We start from the raw sequence: 21,886 nt of genomic DNA, 5'->3' as shown, positions 1-21,886 counted from the left end.
ACTAAGATCTTTAAGTCATGTCTTATTTTAATTTATATTGTTATCTTTATAAAAAAATGATAATATGGAGTGAAATGAAGATGATTAATTTGAGACATTAATCAACTGGGATGAAATTAAATGAAATGAGATGAGATGATATGGGATGAAATATAATCTCAGTAAAGTGGTGATCATTTACTGCGACTTTTTCAGTAGACTTTTTGGAGGCTCCCGAGAAGTTACGTCCAGCAGCTTTGTTTCATTTTCCCACATTTGTGCACTTTCACAGATATCAAACAGATAATAAACCACCATTATTACATATTTAAACCTGAAGAAACATTAAATTGACACAGTAAAACAAATCACACAACTTTAAACTTCGCGTTCCCGCCAAAAAGTCTCCATGACGTGTACTTTTTTTTAAGGGATTTTATGACCTGGTAACTGAGACCTTTAAATCATGTCTTATTTTTAAATTATATTCGTATTTTTATGAAAAATTATATTATGGAAGGAAATGAAATGAAGATGATTAATTTGAGACATTAATCAACTTGGATAAAATGAAGTGAAATTAAATGAGATGATATGGGATGATATAATCGCAGTAAAATGGTGGTCATTTACTGAGATTTTTTCAGTGGACTTTTTGGAGGATCTCGAGAAGTTGCGTCCAGCGGCTTTGTTTCATTTTTCCACATTTGTGCACTTTCACAGATATTAAACAGTTAATAGACCAACCTTTATTACACATTTAAACCCGAAGAAACACTAAATAGACAAAATAAAACAAATCACACAACTTCACTCCTCGCGTTCCCGCCAAAAAGTCCATGACGTGTACTTTTCAGCTTCGGCACAGATTATACACTACTCACGCAAAGGGATAAATTTTGAAGAGCCTCGTCTGATGTGTAAATTTAGTGAACGCAAACTTTTGATGTCCAGGCAAACGTGGTGGCCCAGACGCGAATAAACTACAACGAGCGTCAGCTGCTGCAACTGGTGCAGGAGCACCTAGCGGCCCGCGGACTGCACGAGAGCGCGGCCGTGCTGCAGCGCGAGGCGGGGCTGCCTCCCCCCGCCGCCGCCGCCCCGCCGCCTCCCCCGCCGCCAGTCTACACACCCTCAACGCCCATACGGGTATGTTCATTAAAAGATTCATTCATAATTTGTTGAAGTGAAACTTCTCACGACAGATTCGTTACGGCTAGAGAGAAAAGATACAATTTAGGAAGAGCGAGAGTGAGAGAATAGACAGAGCGTCTCGCGGACCACTCGACCGTGTGGAGAGAAGGAGAAAGCCAGCTAGGCCGTTTCTCTTATACACAACATTGCCTATTATAAGAGAAATTTGATTAAAATATGAAAAATGAAGATAAACACAAGATTTTAACACCGCAAAAGAAGTTTCACTTCTTTAACGTGGATTTAAATGAAATCGAATCGAATCTGTGGTTAGCACAGATGAAAGTAAAATCTATTTAAATATGCTCACTTACCGGGGTTACGGAGTATTGAGTATGACAAACAGATATAATCAAAAAAATATTTTTTACTGGTGGTAGGACGTCTTGTGAGTCCGCACGGGTAGGTACCACCGTTCTGCCTATTTCTGCCGTGAAGCAGTAATGCGTTTCGGTTTGAAGGACGTCGCTGCCGTTGCGCTTTAAAAACTGAGACATTAGAACTCATATCTCAAGGTGGCATTTACATTGTAGATGTCCATGGACTCCGATAATTATTGAGCATTAAAAAAATCTACCGCTATGTGCGTCCCTAAGCAGTCATGTCTGAACTCATGTCTGAAGGTTGGCTCCACTGGCAGTTGGCTTAGGGACCCCGGTAACTATACTTGTCGAAACTGACAAAGAAGTCGACGTGCAACCTAACCCATGCATCACCCCGCTGAGTTTCTCGCCGGACCTTCTCAACGGGTCGCGATTCCGATGCGGTAGTAGATTCATTCGCAAATCAGCTACTCTTGAGTTGTTAGGTCTCCTTCGGAGGCGCTCAGGTAGCTGTTACCAAATCCCACCCCTCCTGGCTGAGCCTTTGCTCGCCCACCTGTCTTGGTGAAACTGGAAAGGCCTCCGGGCCACCAGTAATCCTTAAGTAAAAAAAATTAAAAAGTTGTCAAAGAGTTGGTATTGACTGGTCAGTCGCGGCTGTCCGTGTCGAGGGGCGGCGGCGCGGCGCAGCGGGACAGCGCCGACCCCAACACGCCGCACACCGACGAGGGCAGCCCGATGCCCACGGTCATCAGACTCAGGTCAGTGGACATGGTTTGAAGTGAAACTTCTAACGTGACTTCCAACAAGGTTGCGTTAAACGTTTAACGTTCTTGGGGAGGGGGAATAGAAAGAGACAGAGCGAGGGTGGATGCGTGGCACTCGAGCGCATGCGCGTAGTGTACTTGTTACACGCCAGCGCGAGCTTAGCAACGAGTAGCGTCCAATATTTTAATGAAGTATTTAAAAATATATATTTATTTTTATACCTATCTATCTAATTGAAATATATATAATATAAATGTTGAAGATGTCGCATCTCTTGTACACAGCATTCCCTATTACAAGAGCAATCTGATTTAAGGATGAAAAATGAAGAAAACCACAAAAAGAAGTTTCACTTCATTCACGTGCACCGAATTGCACGCGCACCGTTTTTTTTTGTTTATTATTATGTAAGAAGGGAGTGAGCAGAGAGATGGTATGTAATAGAGGGGTGTGAAAGGAGAAAACATGTTGCGCCGACCCCACGTGACTGGGAGAAGGGCAGGAGAATGATGAAAATCTCTTGTGATATGTGGTCTAAAGGATAAGGCACCCGGTATACTTGTATCGAGTGACGCAGCTGTGTCAGTGTTAGTGACAGCCAGCTACCGTTAGTTCTGATGGAATACGTACTTAGCAATTGTTCACGATTGTCTTCCACCGTGAAGGAATAAATAACAACGTGTAAGATTTAAATGGAACTCGCAAAATTATAATTTGCGCCATTACTGGTGGTAGGACCTCATGTGAGTCCGCACGGGCAGATACCACCGCTCTGCTTATTTCTGCCGTGAAGCAGTAATGCGTTTCGGTTTGATGTATGAAGCAATAGTTGTACATGCAAGGTAGAAGGGGAACAGGTCAACCAAAGAAGACATGGATGGAGTGTGTGAATGACGATATGGAGAGAGAGGAGTGAGTGTTGAGATGACGGCTGATAGAAGAGAATGGAAGAGAAAAATTAGCTGTACCGATCCCACCTAGTGGGATAAGGTGAAGAAAAAGAAGAAGTTGTAGTGTCCTTAGGACTCACGTTTTTAGATGCCTATGAGCACTGATAGGCGCTTAGCACCTGGTGGGCCGTATCCTCTTCTGCCTAATAAAGAAAAATCTACTTAAATGGACGGTACAGAAATCAATGTGTAATTTCCAGGAAGCACCAGTCCCAGACCCCCGGCGTGGGCTGCCTGCAGTCGGCTTGCGAGCAGAAGCGCTCGCTGCAGAAGCAGCTGTCGGCGTGTCCGGAGCAGGGCCCGCCGCCGCAGCACCGCGTCACGCTGCACACCATCATCACCGAGTACCTGTACAACCAGCACGCGCTCTGCAAGAACCCCGTCGTCACCTGCCCGCAGTTCAACCTCTTCGAGTCAGTGGATACGGTTTTTATTGCATATATGAGCGGACAAGCTCACAGCCCCCCTGGTGTTTAGTTAATTACTGGTGTAAGGACATCTTTAAGTCCGCGCGGGTAGGTACCACCACCCTGCTTATTTTTGCCGTGAAGCAGTAATGTAACTATACTGAGACTTTGGGACATATATCTCAAGGTGGATAGCGCATTTACGTTGTAGATGTCTATGCTCCACTGACCACGTAACACTGGGTATGCTGTGAGTTTCTCGCCGGATCTTCTCAGTGGGTCGCATTTCCGATCCGGTGGTAGATTCTGCGAAGGACGACTCTTGCTAGGGTCAGTGTTAACAACACTCCGGTTTGAGCCCCGTGAGCTCATGATTGAATTTGAATTTGTCATAATATTGTTTGTTACTTGAACGACAGAGCGTAAAGTACAAGTTTTTTTTTATTGCTCTTGTAGGCAGACGAGCATACGGCCCACCTGATGGTGAGTGGTTACCGTTGCCCATGGACTTTTCAGCAATGCGAGAAGCAGAGCCAAGCCGCTGCCTACCGTTAAGTACTCTCCATAAGCCTCGTTTGAAGAAGGACATGTCATATCGCTCGGGAAACACCGTGGAGGGGAGCTCATTCCAAAGCCGGAATATCACTTAGCACTTATAGATTCAAAGTGCAAAGGTTATTCTTTAGTTTAAGAACAGTTTAAGACGTTTGTCGCTTGTGTCGGTCGGACCCCCCACGCCCCCCTCAAAGGCTACCCGGCCCCCACATAAAAAAAATCTTACGTTACGGACGTTATTTTATTTTAACGAATCTAGCTGTAGGATTGAAATGGTTTTAATAGACCTAGAAATTATTTTTTTGCGCATCGAATATGGTTATTGCCTATCATTTATGTACAAAGCAGTCATTGTCGCTTAGTCACGTTTGCTTTTCAAGCGTCGATATCTTTCCTCCGGTCCATTGATGTGGTTGCGTGGTGTGCAGGCCCCACAAGTGCCCGGAGCCGCGCGGCGCGTGGTCGGTGGTGGGCGCGAGCGGGAACGTGGCGGCGCGCGTGTGGCGGCGCGAGCTGGGCGCGCCCGCCCCGCACCGCCGCCTCGACACGCGCCTCGCGCACGCGCACTTCGCGCCCGCGCGCACGCTGCGCCTGCAGGACGACGACGCGTACTTCACGCACACCGTGTTCCACGTGAGTTCCCTTTGCCTCGCTCCAACTGGATAATAAAAAAAAATCTATTAGAAATTACGACTCAAAATATTAGAAAATATATATATAATGGAATATGCAATTTCGAAAAGGGCACACTTCTATACTAATATTATAAAAAGGAAAGATTTGTTTGTTTGTATTGAATAGGCTCCGGAACTACTGAACCGATTTGAAAAATTCTGCTGAAAGGAGTGCACAATGCTATTTTTTTTAAATTGTGCATTACAAATACATTAAACCAATAAAGAAAACATTACACACACTACCATGTATTTGACACACTCACTTCTATACTATACTATTTGTTTATTGTCAAACTTTTGTTAATGCTTAAAGTCTGTGGTCAAATTGAGAATAGGTTAATATTGTTTATCTTTAATATTACGAGTATTTGTCTGTAGTGTAGTCTTGGCGAAATCTGTAACAATAGGACCATAATAATGCTGAAACTTATAATTTCAATTAATTATAGTCGAATTTCGACTACTGCTGGACTACTACTTTTAATAAATTTGAATTAAAAATAATGTAAGAAAAAAAAATTTTATTGTAAAAAAGCGTGGGATGCTTTTCAGGATATTATAAAATAACCCTTCTACTCATATCTGTTCATAAAATATTTATAACTACTAATAACCATGCACCCCACGCTTGCTTTTTTTACATTAATCATTTTTCTAACACAATTTTTTTAGTTGAATTTCAATATTTTTTTTTTCAATTTTTTATATTGATTTGTCATCGGTCCATAATAAGTATACCAAATTTCGAGTTAATCCGATGTTTTGAAGGGGGGTCAAAATCATGTTCAAAGATTCCGTTACATACATACGTCTGAGGCTAATAAAACGTATTAAAAAAGGATTTGAACGGTGTAACGGTTTTAAAGTCGTCGTGGCCTAAAGGATAAGACGTCCGGTGCATTCGTATGTAGCGTTGAAACGGTGTTCGAATCCCGCAGGCGGGTACCAATTGTTCTAATGAAATACGTACTTATAGAGTAAGATCCCATGGCCCCCAGACGTCACGTATTTTCTGACGAACGAAATGTGGCCGATTGCGTAGTGTTAGTATGTACTAAGAATGCATGCCTACCTGCTAGCTTGCTTAGACGGTCAATTTTCAGGTATCAGATACTCAAGGTACATAAAATCATTACCTACTTCACGTATTTTCTGAAAGCTGATTTTTACGTATATTTTAGGCAATATCCTTAAAAATAAGTCGCCAATACTCCCAGACACTTTCCGTCGGCCGAATTGCTTTGCAGACGCTTTAAAGGGCCATCCCCTAAATTCAATTTAATACCTCTGTGGGTAAGAGCGGGTCTCAGTGGGTCGCGTTTCCGATCCGGTGGTAGATTCTGCGAAGCACGGCTCTTGCTAGGGTTCGTGTTAGCAACGGCGTCAGGTTAGAGACCCGTGAGCTCACCTACTAGTTAAGGCGACGCTGAAATGGTCTCTCAAGGCCAACAGCTTAGATAAGAAAAAAAAACACCCCGCTGGCAAAAGGCACGAACTTCTAATGTATGAGCAGTTAATATTCATACGTCTGTCTATTGTAATAAAGGTTAATTTCGTTTGTACAGCCGACGCAGCAGCAACTCCTGGCGGCCACCTCCTCGGGCGACATCCGAGTGTTCAATCTGTTCACGGGGGCCGAAGAGAACTCTTATCAAGTTCACGAATCTTACATTTATCATATGCAGGTTTGTGCTTTGTGATTCTTTTATTTTTTATTTTTTTATTACTTAGATGGGTGGACGAGCTCACAGCCCACCTGGTGTTAAGTGGATACTGGAACCCATAGACAGGTACAACGTAAATGCGCCACCCACCTTGAGATATAAGTTCTAAGGTCTCAGTATAGTTACAACGGCTGCCCCACCCTGCAAACCGAAACGCATTACTTCTTCACGGCAGAAACAGACGGGGTGGTGGTACCTACCCGCGCGGACTCACAAGAGGTCCTACCACCAGTAAGTTGTGACTTTATAGAAATGAGAGCTTTAATATATTTGTGAATATAGAGATGAGAACTTTTAACAAACTTTTTTAATGAATTAAAGACGGTTTGCTTAGAGAGGATATGTATGGAAATGACAACGCGAGGTAGAGGGCGAAGAGGTCGACCGAAGAAGACATGGATGGAGTGTGTGAATGACGATATGAGAGAGAGAGAGAGAAAGGAGTGAGTGTTGAGATGACGGCTGATAGAAGAGAATGGAATAGACAAATTCGCTGTGCCGACCCCACCTTGCGGGATAAGGTTTAGAAAAAGAAGAAGAAAGATGAGAACTTTAATAAATTTGTGACTTTAAAGATGAAGTTTTTTTTTTTTTTTTTATTCCCTTTGTAGGCAGACGGGCATACGGCCCACCTGATGGTGAGTGGTTACCGTCGCCCATGGACTTCAGCAATGCCAGGGGCAGAGCCAAGCCGCTGCCTACCGCTTAATACTCTCCATAAGCCTCGTTTGAAGAAGGACATGTCATAGCGCTCGGGAAACACCGAGTATAAGGAAAACAACCTCTTCACTATTTATCTATAATATATTATATATTAAAATGTTATTAAATGGAAAAATGTTTTTTTTAAATCTTTCATTATTAATAAAATGTAAGATATTATGTTAATGTCATCTGCAAGAACAATGAGAAAGTAATAACAAGCCATCTAGTGGTCAACGCCCGTAAACAGAATGTGTGAGAAACGACCTGGCTCGCGTCTGTTCTCTCACTCTCGCTCTTCCTAAATTGTATCTTTTCTCTCTAGCCGTAACGAATTTGTCGCGAGTTAAATGTTACTCTCAACGGGCCTAGAGAAGTTTCACTTCAAAAAAGTAGTTGCTCTCAGGAGCTGAGTTATGCTTATAATTATGAATCCATGCATATGCATCCACAGACAAGCAGAGACGGACTTCTGTTGCTAGCGTCAGCCACCACTCCTTGGAGGCCGCTCTCCGCCCTGTGGAACATGAAGGAGTTCGAACTGCTGTGAGTATTGCTTGTGGTGCTGAGGTTGGCAGGTGGACGGGGCGCACTCCGAGCCCGCACGTTCATGTCGCTAAGTCATGCACTGTATATGAATAGGAATGGAAGCTCTCGCTCTATGTGTAGTGGTATGTGTTCACAATTGCAAAGTTTTTAATTGAACATTCTCGGGATTTCATATGACATGTCCTTCTTCTAACGCGGATCGTGTACTTAAAGGTAGGCAGCGGCTTGGCTCTGCTGTCGTCCATGGGCGACGGTAACCACTCACCTACCGATGGTCTGTATGTTGTCTACACGGGTTGTATAAAACAAAGAATCCTTGATGAATACGACGTTTTGAAGTAATTTTTTTTAATATTTGATTTAAGTTCCCACTTTAAGCAGTCGGAGGCGATTGGATTGCTAATGAAATGTAAAACTACCTTAATTTCCCGTCTGAGCTACGATGTAGACAGAGACAGACTTATACGTCAATACGTTTTGTAGAGAACGAGACAGGATATCTCGAATCACAAGTCTATTGTTAATGTGGTCACCTCACAACCACCTAGACCAGTGATCGGCTAAACATAGATAACACCCAATGGCATGCGGTTGATTTAAAAGAAACGAGAACAGAGATACAAGAAAGAGTGTACTTTGTCCTTTTCTGGGCTAAAATTTAAATTTAATTTCGAATTTTTAAATTTTTGAAGTGAAAACTTCTTTAGAATCGTTGTGATTTCAAACCGGATGCAACGGAAAAAACGACAGGCAAGAGACACAAATACAAAAATGTGTAGGATGAAACCAGCAAAGAATGAGACAGAAATATACATACTATTTAATACAGCGCCATCTGTGAGATTTTTTAATACTAACGTCTGTATGAAAGCTCTTGTAGTGAATTTTAATTTAGGATTATACGTGAAATTAAAATATCAATTCACAGAGGGCGCTACCTTACAATTATTTACTAATGACAAAATTTTACATATACTTAAGACGTTTAGGATAATTGTATTTTAATTTTGGAAGGTTTCACTTCTACCACGTGTGAATTGCACACATTTTGTTTTTTTTTTTTTTTACCTAATGGTATAGTTTATAAGTCATTAAAAAATATAAAACTAATTTTTTCTTTAAGATTTTTAATTAAGCCATTTCAATTCTAAAGTTGCGATGTATTTTTTTTTAGCATTGTATTTCAAAAATGTTTACTCGTCTCTCACAATGCGAGATAATAAGTAATATTTCCGTGCCCGGACTAAACATTTCTTGGAAGAGCCGCCGATAGAAGTATAACTTCTCTCGAACTTCAGTTTCCAGTTAGACGCCGAGGAGTACGTGGAGTTCTCGAAGATGTCCGACGACCGCATCATCGGCACCAAGGGCGAGACGGCGACGATCTTCGACACGCGCACCGGCCGCGAGCTCATGACGCTCACGCCCTCCATCAGCAACCAGTACGCGAAGAACAGGGCCGTGTTCAACCCCACCGACGAGCTGGTGCTGTCCGGTCAGTGCGCCCCCCCTCTCATTCCTCACTGCCGAGGGTCGTTGTTGCGATGTGGTGAATGAGAGCGGCCTGTATTTATTAGTTTAGTGTCTTCTTTTTTTTTTTAAGTGATTTTATGACCTGTTAACTAAGACTTTTAAGTCTTGTCTTATTTTAATGTATATTCATATTTTTATGAAAAATGATATTATGGAATGAAAGGAAATGAGATGATATGGGATGAAATATAATCTCAGTAAAATGGTGGTCATTTACTGAGACTTTTTCCGTGGACTTTTTGGAGGATTCCGAGAAGTTACGTTCAGCGGCTTTGTTTTATTTTCCCACATTTGTCCACTTTCACAGATATTAAACAGTTAATAAACCACCGTTATTACACATTTAAATCTGAAGAAACATTGAATAGACAAAATAAAACAAATCACACAACTTTCCTCTTCGCGTTCCCGCCAAAAAATCCGTCAAATATCTTGTGTTATTGTATGACGACTACCACCAAAATCAAACGGTTTTTTTTCTTCATTTTAATGATTTAAAACACTCTTACAATGTATCCCTTATATTTTTCTCAATGTTTTTCTGTTCGTCAGCGCAGATGGCGTCCTCTGGGACGTGAACACCGGCAAGGAGATCCACAAGTTCGACAAACTCAACCAAACGCACAGCGGGGTCTTTCATCCGAACGGATTAGAGGTAATTGTTTTGGAACGAAGTTCCTTATGGGACGATGCGGAGGGGTACCCTAACCGGGAAAAAACGTCCGTAACGTAAGATTTTTTTTATGTGGGGGCCGGGTAACCATGGAGGGGGGCGTGGGAGGACCGAAAATAATAACCTTTGCACTTTGTATCTATGAGTGCTAATTGATATTCCGGCTCTGGAATGAGCTCCCCTCCACGGGGATTCCCGAGCGCTATGACATGTCCTTCTTCAAACGAGGCTTGCGTAGAGTACTTAACGGTAGGCATTGCTGAAGTCCGTGGGCGACGGTAATCACTCACCATCAGGTGGGCCGTATGCTCGTCTGCCTACACGGGCAATAAAAAAAGTGCATTTCTAATAGAAGCAGTACTTCTAAAAAATAATATCCGATGACATTCACTCATCGGCCGGACTATAGTTGAATGACCTTCGTCCGACCAACGCGCCGTCTTGATACATCAACCCTGTTCGTTCCAGGTGATATCGAACACTGAAGTATGGGACCTGCGAACATTCCACCTGCTCAGGACGGTGCCGACGCTCGACAAGTCAGAGGTGAGTGGAGTCTTTTAGTTCACTTACACTCAAATTTTGAAAGTGCGGCGGCTCTCAAAGTTTTTTTTTTCCACTTAGCCAGGCACCGGCTCTTAACAATCTTACATATATGTCGGGGAAAGGGTCTTCCTGATGGCATCGTCATTAGTCGTTGTGGTCTTTGTGGGCGTCATGGGGATAAAATGCGAGCACAAAACACAATGGATGCCGTTTTATCACTAGTTTGATTTTATTTTAAATTGTTAAAATCGTATAGCAGAGAGAATATAACAGTTGAGACTGAGCAGCGAGTTCGGTTCACCAATCTCACTTTAACTATCTCCAACGATCCAACTCGATACGTTTTTATGCTCAAAAAATGTGTCAACCGACAATACAAGCCTTCCCAAAGTAAAGATGGCGCGTCGACCACGCTCGAGGCAAACGCTCTGCTCTGATTGGTTGCTGCTTACTTGAATTTACAGTTTTGATACCTTTTATTACGAGTTATTTTAATAAAAAGTTTTAAAGCTATAGAAAGACGTAACAACAAAAAAAAAATTAGATTAGAAATTATAAAAGTAATTACAACGTAAAAATAATAATAATAAACATTGAGCATGTAAACAAGAATCAACTCGACTCATTGCTTCCTCTGACATATAGGTAGTTTTCCAATTACAGCACAAGAGCGCATTATGCGGCATAATGCTCAACTAAGCTTCAGCTTCAGTAATTGGAAAACTACCATATATTCTATTCTTTTTTTGTATTTTAATAGAAATTTGATATGGCAACATTCGATAAACGATTTGTATATTTAACTCGTATTTATGCACTCCAGAGATGCAAATTACTCCCCGAATCCTGATCACGCAGGAGCGAGTCACCGCCGTCGCCTTAGACACGTCCTTACGGATCCATCAGATCCAATAACCTTTGCATTAGATACCTTCAGCTCTAACACTAGGAGCAGGCTGAGGGACCCCGGTAACCGTACTCGTCGAACTCGACAAAGAGGTCGACGTGCAACCTAACCCATGCATCAGCCCGCTAAGTTTCTCGCCGGGTCTTCTCAGCGGGTCGCGATTCCGATCCGGTAGTAGATTCATTCGCGAAGCAATTGCTCTTGAGTTGTTAGGTCTCCTTCGGAGGCGCTCGGGCAGCTGTTAGCAAATCCCGCCCCTCCTGGCTGAGCCCTTGCTCGCCCACCTGTCATGGTGAAACTGGAAAGGCCTCCGGGTCACCAGTAATACTTCAGTCATATTTGTATCGAAATCGTCGCGGCCTAAAGGATAAGCCGCTCGGTATATTCGTATCGAGTGATGCGACGGTATCCGTGTTCGAATCCCACAAACAGGTACTGAATGCTCAGTGCGAGTTTTTTAACTTTCTCGATAGCGTAAAAGTTACCTTCGAATATGTATGGAGTTGGAACGTTTGTCTACGTCTGCCGCTAGAGGCGCTGTTCTAACTCCATACAAACTTGAGTTAACTTTTACGCTATCGAGAACGTTAAATAGCTCGCATTAAGCATACTGTTTTTTTTTTTCTAATTAAATACGTACGATGTCGGAATAACATCGTGTAATAAACATCGAATTTGTAATCTATACTAATATTATAAAGAGGAAAGATTTGTTTGTTTGTTTCAATTGAATAGGCTCCGAAACTACTGAACCGATTTGAAAAATTCTTTCACTGTTTGGAAGCTACACTATTCCCGAGTGACATAGGCTATAATATTTTTTGAAAAAAATAGGGATCCTTACTAAAACTCAAATAATGTAACCCAAGGTGTAAAAAATTACCTAAAATATTCTTTACATCGCGTGCCCTGCGAAAACTATTGATGATAGAATAAAATAATGTACTACGACTTTGTAGAACACATTATTATTTACAAAAAGTATCGCAACAGCATAATATGTCTAACTATTATAGTCATGCCACAATAAGTGTGCTTTTATTTAAAAAAATAAAACAACGTCAATCATCGTTGAAATTTTTGTTAAAGATCCGAGCGGAGCCGAAGCGTCCGCTAGTATTATGTGTAATTACTAAACACTTGAGATACAGATCTCAAGCATCAAAGTCTTGTTGTCTATAACCGCGGTAACAACTTAACAACGAGCGGGCCGTGAGCTCGTTCCGTTCGTGTCTCCGGGAGACTCCACGACCGCACCAGCCGATCATAGGCTGATAATCCAGGTGTGGTTTCGTCCAGGTCATCTTCAACCCGACGTGCACCGCCCTGTACGCCGTGTTCTCGGACCAGGACCCGGAGGACAGACACCAGTTCGACACCAGCTTCAGGACCTTAGACCCGTACGACTATTCCAGTATAGGTGAGTCGCGCAAACTTTACATGCTAAACCACACACCCTGTATAAACTCTATGACACTGAAGAGAAATCATTTTTTTAAACTCTCCTCCTCGCGTCGTTTCCTCACTGCCGAGGGTCGCGATCATCATATTTCGACAGGATTTTACTCTTTGTCCCTCCAGCGCCTCCGATCATTGGCCGCGTTCGTGGAATAGCTAGCACCTCTTATCTATGGGAGTTTAAAAATTAAAAGATTTTTTTATTTATTCCTAAGATGAGTGGACATCTCACCTGGTGTTAAGTGGTTACTGGAGCCCATAGACATCTACAAAGTAAATGCGCCAGCCACCTTGAGATATAAGTTCTAAGGTCTCCGTTACAACGGCTGCGCCACCCTTCAAACCGAAACGCATTACTGCTTCACGGCAGAAATAGGCGAGGTAGTGGTTGGTACCTTCCCGTGCGGACTCACAAGAGGTCCTACCACTAGTTTTAAATACTAATATAAAAAGTTTTTCGTTGCCCTTTCGACAGCCACGATAGACGTGAAGCGGAACATATACGCGCTGAGCGTGTCGCGCTACGGCACCCAGATCTCGGTCGTCGAGAACATGGGCGAGTACGACCAGATGCAGGAGTCGTGCGTCAAGATATACGACGTGGGACGGAGGAGGGACCACGACGACGACGCGGTCTGTATATACGCAGGGGGGGGGGATCTGATGAGGATGAGGATGATGAGGCCGCGGTACGGTAGGCAGCGGCTTGGCTCCGACCCTGGCATTGCTGAAGTCCACGGGTAACCATTCAGCACCAGGTGGGCGCTCGTCTGCCTACAGGGGCAATAAAAAAAGAAGGCCGTTCCAAAAAGGATATCTGTTGAGAAATAGAGAAAAACTAATTGAAACTGAAACTAGTCTAAAATAACTTTCATCTAAAATATCTTTCTAGCTATAATATGTTACGAGAAGTCCAATGAGTTTCTCAGTGGGCCGCGATTTCGATTTGGTGGTAGATTCAGCGAAGCACTGCTCTTGCTAGAGCCTCTTAGGTTACCAGCGAATAGGCAGGGACACAAAAATCTGCAGGGCTCGCTTGGAGTAGCTTTCAACTTTGTGCTGTCAAATAAGTTACAGTCAATATGAAAGCTCTATCAAAAATCGGTCACAAACATTTTTAGGTTCAATGCAACTCCACGTATTTTTGTCGAATATTGAATCTAATAATAAAACTTTTTTTGTGTTTTTGAGAAATTGACAAAATGATAGTCTTCCATTGAAGCTAGCTGGTGAAACTGCTCAGACATGACATTTCAGACGTCTCTCAAATATGTTCCACTCTGCGATGGATCTACTCCCCACAAAGTTATGTATAGTTGTGACGTTGTGACTTTACGTTTCCAGGACGAGGACGAGGAGGAGGACCTGGCCGGCTCCGAGAACGACGACGGCTCCGACTCCGGGTCCGACAACGACGACGACCGTGAGTACTGTCCTGTCCGTACGCACATGCACACACGCACTCGCGCACGCACACATGCACTCGCACACGAACATACATGCACACACAAACCGAAGGTCTTTAAATTTCTTATTGAAAAAAAAAAATTGTCAGTCTTTCACGTCGAAATGAGGCAAAGGGTTGACATGTTTTTTTTTTAAACTATTGCTTAGCTTTTACCGCGGGCTTTGAGTGCGGCGACCGAATCAAGAAATTCCGTAACGAAAATAAAACCCTACACCCCTCACTCCGCCTACCATGTAGCTCGCGTTCAACACATTCACATGTTGCGCTTGTGTAGTGTTTATGAATAAGCGCGTGGCGTGACGTCGCACTGCATGCGCGTCATGAAAGTCTGCCCATCTCTCTCTTGCGCGGTCTAGCTTATGAGTGTGAAGGGGACAGCTAAGGTTTTGCTTTTTTGTTTAATGTTTATAAATATAGCGTGGTCTTATTTTGTTATGGTTTTAATATTAAATTATTATTGTCTAATTATAATTGCATAAGTTGATAAAAAATGCTATGCAATAGCTTTACCGCGGCAGTCCCCGAGTGCCACACGTGTTTGTTTTTTTTAAAGACCGTATTACGTCAGGACAGTGGCGTAGAGACAACCGTTCATCCCGATATGAATTACTCGGCGTAAGTTTTAAAACTGTTTTCATTGGCGACCACGAATGCCGTTTCTTTCAAGCCACTGGCCTCAACCGAGGATCACAAACATAGAAATATGTAGATTTTAATCTTGCGCTAGCTGACCAGGCAGACTTGGTAGTGCCTCAATCGATAAATAAAAGACCTAAACTTTTGTATAAAATAAACTTAAAACAAACAAAAGTAATCCGTCCGACGGGGGACACATCAAAGGAAAAACACAAAATTGTTATTTTTATATAATTCCGAGCAATCATATAAAAATGACAGATTCCAAATTCAAATGTAATATTTTGTTTATTTTTAATTGTAACAGTATTTATGGCCAGACTAAGTATACACACATACATACATATAATAGTTTATACAGTATTAAAAGGAATATATTAATAAATTTCCTTAACAAATAACTTCATCTTAATAAGTTCAACGTTATTGACGTTGAACATTTATTAATGTTACACTTTTTTTTTCTCTTTCATGTATTCGCTGTCGATTGAAATCGGGTCATCATCGTGGTTCAGTGGCCTCGAATTTGCTACGTAACGCCGTGATGGGGCTGGCCGAGGATGGGAGTTCAGGGGAGTCGTCGCGCGAGGACAACGAGCCCCCGCAGCGGAGGAGACGCAGGAGGAACCCGAGGAGAAGAGGGGTAGGGCATCCTGTGTTAGCGCCTTAGTCCCGAGTCCTTTAACGTTCTCGATCGCGTGAAAGTTAACTCGGATTAGATGGGTGGATGAGCTCGCAGCCCACCTGGTGTCAAGTTGTTACCGGAGCCCATAGACATCTACAACGTAAATGCGCCACGCACCTTGAGATATATTTCTAGGGTCTCAAGTATAGTTACAAGTTTCTTACTTTAAGCCTAATATTCGGAATGCTTTGTGCAGCCCACTGAGTTTCTCGCCGGATCTTCTCAGTGAGTGATCTGGTGGTAGATTATGCGAAGTACTGCTCTTGCTAGGGCTAGTGTTAGCATATTCTCTCAAGTTGAGCCCGTGAGCTCGCCTCCCCGTCCGCTTGTAGTTTGAATAGCCTCTTAGACCACCAGCGGATAGGTAAATAAAAATAACCAGAGTCACCGAAACATTATTTATTTATTTAAGTTCAGCTTAGTCGCGTTGCTAGATACGAGTGCACCGGGCGTCATATTCTTTAGCTTAAATGATCGAATTCAGTCTGCATCTGTAGTAGTATATAGAGATACAGTATACAGTAGCGGCAATCAAATATTTCAGACTTGTAATGTGCTATTAATATTTCTGGACTTGAGATTTCAGTGAAATTAAAAGATGCGTATTTTTGAAAAACACGTTGGCGTGTGTATTTCTGAATCAGTTATCGTACGTTAAACGGTAGGCAGCGGCTTGGCTCTGCCTCTGGCATTGCTGACGTTCATGAACGACGGTAACCACTCACCATCAGGTGGGCCGTATGCTCGTCTGCCTATACGGCAATAAAGAAATAAAAATAAAAGTACAGTTTTATAGGATAGTGGGGTCAGGGAACAATATTCGGAATCAATTGCAACCGCACACGTTTCTTGCGTCACGCACAGCTCGATAGTTCTATTGATGGCGAAAGTTTACACAATAATACCAATAATATAAAATACAGATACAATAATTTCAAGGATCGACATCCTCATCATGGCAGGTGCGTGAACACTCAAGCTTAGGGTCATTGTAATAAGACGCTATTTCATTTCATCTCACCGAACATCTATTGAATGTCTGTCTCCTCAGACCTAATTTAATTCCATCTTATTTAGTTAAGATTTCAAATTTTTGTTACAAAAGATGTGGCTGTTTGAATCAGGTCTCCTTTGCCTATCGAATTGACGAATCAAATGAATAAAACATTACAACAGTCTTTTTTTTTCCTCGTTTTAATGCGACAACAGATGCATAGTCCGTAATGCCTATTACAATGAAACTAATGGTTTGTTTTTTGTTTTTTAGCAGCAAGGTGGCCCTAGACAAAGCAGCGACAGTGACGGCGAAGGAGACATAGACCTGGACCTCGGAGACATTATAGAGTTTGAAATCGACTAGACAATAAACGTTCAAATCTAAAAACAATAATCTTTTATTTTTATGTACCTATTGGTATGCGTAATTATAGTACATTGTGCACCAAGGGAGAAAAGTACTCATAAAAAAAATACTCTTAAAAAAACAATTTAACTGTTTTTTTATTTTAAATAAACTACTACTAATTGAATAAGAACTGTCTGATGAACTCATCTTTGTTTAATACTTCGCTATTAAATTTTATTGCCTTTTATTTATTTCACTTTTACACTGAACACAATATTGCAAATTACCCGAGCACAACAATGGCGGAGAACTTTAGGTGCGTGAGAGCAGACGTAGACACTAACGCACATGCGCACTTGTCAGTACCCAGGGAGGAAAAGTTACACTTTCTTCCCTGTACAGCGGGAAAACCGAACTTTCTGCGTAGGTAGGAGAAAAAGAATGTTTCGTCCCGACATTATTAGTATTTTCGACGTTGAGGTTGACGGAAAATACAAAAAAACCTGATCTGGTATATGCCACGTTAAAAGGAGGAACAGAAAAGTCCTTCAGTATGGCAATAGACGTGCTATTGGAAACAGGGGAGGGGTGACATCAGCTACGGTCGCTCGTACAACTGGTGAGGAGTCTCTCTGCAGAGTGGTTAGGGAACACGCTGCACCGACTAGACAATGTGGGATTATACAATATAAAAAAGGGCAAGATAAAAAAAAAATGTCAGTCATATGGATTGTCGCTAGAATTGAAAGTTTAAAACTTAGAATTTCATTATTATAATTCTTATTATCAAAATTAAAAAAAAATGCTAACTTATAACTTAGAATTTCATTATTAAAATTCTTATTATTAAAATTAAAAAAAAATCATACTTATAACTTAGAATTTCATTATTAAAATTCTTATTATAAAATTTAAAAAAATCATACATATAATTTAGAATTTCATTAATAAAATTTGAAATATCATGTTTAAATTAAAATTATCAATTACAATCAGGTTTTCACATGTATTGACAATCGGAGCAACAATTTTACACATGTTTATAATATGGTCTATTTATTATTCAAAGATATCACGGGCTGTACAAAATATAAATATAATTTAATTGAAATAACGATATACTCTATGGCTTTTTATGAAATCCATTCAATTTTACTCGTAAACATACAGGGCTAATGTTGCAAAATACGTCACCTGTATAGCTACATAATGCTATTACGCATGTCATATGCTATTACATATTACTGGTGGTAGGACCTCTTGTGAGCCCGCGCGGGTAGGTACCACCACCCTGCCTATTTCTGCCGTGAAGCAGTAATGCGTTTCCGTTTGAAGGGTGGGGCAGCCGTTGTAACTATACTGAGACCCTTAGAACTTATATCTCAAGGTGGGTGGCGCATTTACGTTGTAGATGTCTATGGGCTCCAGTAACCACTTAACACCAGGTGGGCTGTGAGCTCGTCCACACAACTAAGCAATAAAAATAAAAAAGAAAGTCGGTGACGCGAAACCATAAGATTTTCCCTTTATATAAAATGCTTAATGCAGCTACAAAAGTTACTATTTTGGACCTTTCGAATAGTCAACAGTTTACGTGTCGGGGACGACTGGGGTCTTATTCACAGACACTTAAATACACACTGATATTGTTTTTTTTTTCCTACCTACGTACTTATCACCCTGACGTGTAGGTGAGCTCACAGGACTCAAACCGGAAGTGTTGCTAACTTTGGCCGTAAGTAGCAGCGCTTCGCAGAATCTACCACCGGATCGGAAACGCGACTCGCTGAGGAGATTTGGCGAGAAACTCAGTGGGCTGTGTCTATGGGTTAGCTTACTCGTCGAGAATTTCGTCGCAGGCGACGGGTTCGGCGAGGACGGTGACCGGTACTTGAGGTACCTAAGGTATCGTAGCCTAAGGTTCTTAATATGTTTTATTAAGGTATTTTTATTCTTACTTTATTAAGGTACCTAAGGTTATCGTAGCTTAAGGTTCTTAATATTTATGTTATTTATGTATAATTATGTAATAATTATGTAAGATACTTCACTGCAACCGTTTTTATTTTGAAATTAAATAAAAAAGAGGACAACAATATGTTCAACGATTTATCATTTATAAGGAAAACCAATGTAAATCCCATTACACGTACTTACAGATTCAATATTACATTACGGACATGTAATGTATTACATTTTAAGATATGAACAATAATTGTCAACTAATTTATTCAATTACAATTTATTGATTTAATCATTTTCATACATTTTTCTAGGGGGATAGAATTTCATGCTTCCACAAATACTTCTTAAAGTTCGTTTTGACTAGTGTTACGTTTGTTTGAGACTTTCTTTTTAACAAAATACCACAGATTTTCTATCGGGTTTAAATTCGGCCTATTCGCTGGCATGTCCAAAACGGACGTTCGCTAAGAAAACATTTGACGCTATTGGCCATGTGTTTAGGGCCGTCGTCATGTTGAAAGATCCAGGTTACAGGCAAATGATCGTCCGAGTAGGGAATCATTGTGTGCTCTAATTTTTGTATTGCCATTGATCCATTGTGACTTCAATCTTCCGAACGGGTCCAACTACACATCCGGAAAAACACCCCCAAACTTTAATGTTACCGCCATCGAGCTTGACTATACTCCTTGTGTGCTTATCATTAAAAGCATTGTTTACAGGACGGCTTTTCATCGGAATTTTTAATACGCTTTTATTAGCTTCAGACGTATGTGTGTTAGTATGTAACGGAATCTTTGAACATGATTTTGACCCCCTTCAAAACGTCGGATTAACTCGAAGTTTGATACTTATTAAGGACTGATGACAATGCAATATTAAAAAAAAAATTAAAAATTTGAAATTCAACTAAAATATTAAAAATAAATAATAGTTTTGAAAAAACTAACAAAATACGCTTTTATAGAAAATCCAACATGCGTGGTACCAGTAGCTATGTATATATATTTTATGAACAGATATGAGTAGAAGGTTATTCTGATAATATCCTGAAAGTACCCCACGGTTTTTTTTAAAGTAAAATCATTTTTCTTACACTATTTTTAATTCAAATTTATTAATATTGAATTTCTATTTTTTAGTTGGAATTTTTATAAAAGCGTATTTTTTTAGTTTCTTTAAACTATTATTTATTCATATTATTTATTTTTGTTTCATCTGAGAATAACACTTTTGTCCATTCTCGTACCGTCCAATTAACATAATAATATTTTTAGCGAATAACAATCACTTCTCTCTGTGTTGCTTGGTAAAAAGCAATACCTACCCTTCGAGAGGTTCTTTTCCAAACAATTTAGCTTCCACTAATCTTCGGCGTATTAATCTTGGCGAGATATTTCTCGGGTCATCAGGCGAAAAAACTTCATTTTTAATCTGGTTGGGCCTTTAATTGGGTCTTTTTTAGCAATGCGAACGATTAACGTATCTTCTCTGGGAGAGGTTTTTCTTGGCCGAGCCTTTCTAAGAAAATTTTCAACAGTTCCATGTGTTTAGAAATCATTATAGATCAATTGTATTAAAAACTTATTATCTATATGTAAATTAATAATTATTTTCCTAGTTGACACGGAACAACTTTTATTTTTGCCCATTTTTATTTGCATTTGAATTTTGAATTGCCGCCAAAATAATAAAAAAAAAAGCCAAGAAAGAAAATAAATGTTATTCTCCAATTTCAAAAAAAGAACGAGCTATGGATGCTTTTTTAAAATGTTTTTAATTAGGCGTTCAAGCGGCCAGTAACAAAAAATAAACTCCTACATGTTTGACTCATTTTGTAATTAAAAGTAAGATAATAATAATATGGTTTATATTTTATGCATTTAATGAGTTCTTTATTTGAGTGGCTACATTATTGCATGATTATTAATTAATGAATGTGTATATATATATATATTTTTTTTATGGGATTTTATGACCTGGTAACTGAGACCTTTAAGTCATGTCTTATTTTAATTTATATTCATATTTTTATGAAAAATGATATTAAGGAGTGAAATTAAATGAAATTATTAATTTGAGACATTAATCAACTGGGATGAAATTAAATGGGATGAAATATAATCAAAGTAAAATGGTGGTCATTTACTAAGATTTTTTCAGTGGACTTTTTGACGGATCCCGAGAAGTTACGTCCAGCGGCTTTGTGTCATTTTCCCACATTTGTGCACTTTCACAGATATTAAAAAGTTAATAAACCACCATTATTACACATTTAAACCCGAAGAAACACTAAATAGACAAAATAAAACAAATCACACAACTTCACTCCTCGCGTTCCCGCCAAAAAGTCCGTATATATTTTACGAACATTTGTACCATAGATAATACACATAAAATAGTTTTATATAAGCAACTCAAGCACTCAACAAAAATGTTTACGGGCGTCGGCCACTAGATGGCTTCGGTTCGATTAGTTTCTCATTGCTCCTGTAGATGGAAGTAACGTATTACCACCCTATATTTTATTTTTAATGAAGGACTTTGTGAATTTTCAGAAACCCCTAATTGGCAAAATTTTATCAATCTATAACAAATAAAGACTTGTATGATTTATTTGTTTTCTAAGTTTAGTTACACACATTAATTAAATGTCTTAGCTTTAACAACATATAAGTTTAGGGGCATCCGCTACAAGATGTCGATAGTTTCCATACAAAAAAGATTTATCTTAAAGTATCGCAGTTTCAGGGCCCTGATTTGTACATTGAAGTTATACTTTCTTTATTCATAAGAAGTGTTTCTAATTCTATGACTATCACTTTGAGTATTAAGATTACTG

At 40.3% G+C, this 21,886-nt stretch overlaps 1 protein-coding gene and 1 long non-coding RNA gene across 3 annotated transcripts in view; one reads left to right on the top strand and one right to left on the bottom strand.

Annotated features, from left to right (window-relative positions):
* Nucleotides 1-17,118, top strand: part of LOC101735741 (protein mahjong) — a 46,355-nt gene extending 29,237 nt beyond the window's left edge. Inside the window, exons 21-34 of one of the 2 annotated variants that reach the window (XM_012690631.4) lie at nucleotides 934-1,128; nucleotides 2,148-2,257; nucleotides 3,415-3,627; nucleotides 4,605-4,809; nucleotides 6,419-6,538; nucleotides 7,734-7,825; nucleotides 9,127-9,323; nucleotides 9,919-10,016; nucleotides 10,503-10,580; nucleotides 12,787-12,907; nucleotides 13,421-13,578; nucleotides 14,290-14,368; nucleotides 15,565-15,692; nucleotides 17,005-17,118. In XM_012690631.4, the coding sequence (XP_012546085.2) occupies nucleotides 934-1,128; nucleotides 2,148-2,257; nucleotides 3,415-3,627; nucleotides 4,605-4,809; nucleotides 6,419-6,538; nucleotides 7,734-7,825; nucleotides 9,127-9,323; nucleotides 9,919-10,016; nucleotides 10,503-10,580; nucleotides 12,787-12,907; nucleotides 13,421-13,578; nucleotides 14,290-14,368; nucleotides 15,565-15,692; nucleotides 17,005-17,094 (1,884 nt within the window). In that variant the 3' untranslated portion in view covers nucleotides 17,095-17,118. Of the gene's footprint in view, nucleotides 1-933; nucleotides 1,129-2,147; nucleotides 2,258-3,414; nucleotides 3,628-4,604; nucleotides 4,810-6,418; nucleotides 6,539-7,733; nucleotides 7,826-9,126; nucleotides 9,324-9,918; nucleotides 10,017-10,502; nucleotides 10,581-12,786; nucleotides 12,908-13,420; nucleotides 13,579-14,289; nucleotides 14,369-15,564; nucleotides 15,693-17,001 lie in introns of both variants that reach the window. The other variant, XM_004926442.5, reaches the window with a different exon arrangement.
* Nucleotides 8,928-20,853, bottom strand: LOC134201335 (uncharacterized). The gene is made up of 2 exons (XR_009976564.1): nucleotides 20,372-20,853; nucleotides 8,928-9,392 (listed from the first exon to the last, which is right to left on the bottom strand). It is a non-coding gene; the product is annotated as an uncharacterized LOC134201335 (long non-coding RNA).
* Between the last annotated feature and the right edge of the window lie 1,033 nt (nucleotides 20,854-21,886).

The sequence above is a fragment of the Bombyx mori genome, chromosome 24 (genome assembly GCF_030269925.1).
Source record: "Bombyx mori chromosome 24, ASM3026992v2".
NCBI classification, from domain to species: Eukaryota; Metazoa; Arthropoda; class Insecta; order Lepidoptera; family Bombycidae; genus Bombyx; species Bombyx mori.
The sequence above is the reverse complement of the archived record's forward strand: the minus strand, read 5'-3'. Positions and strand labels throughout refer to the sequence as shown.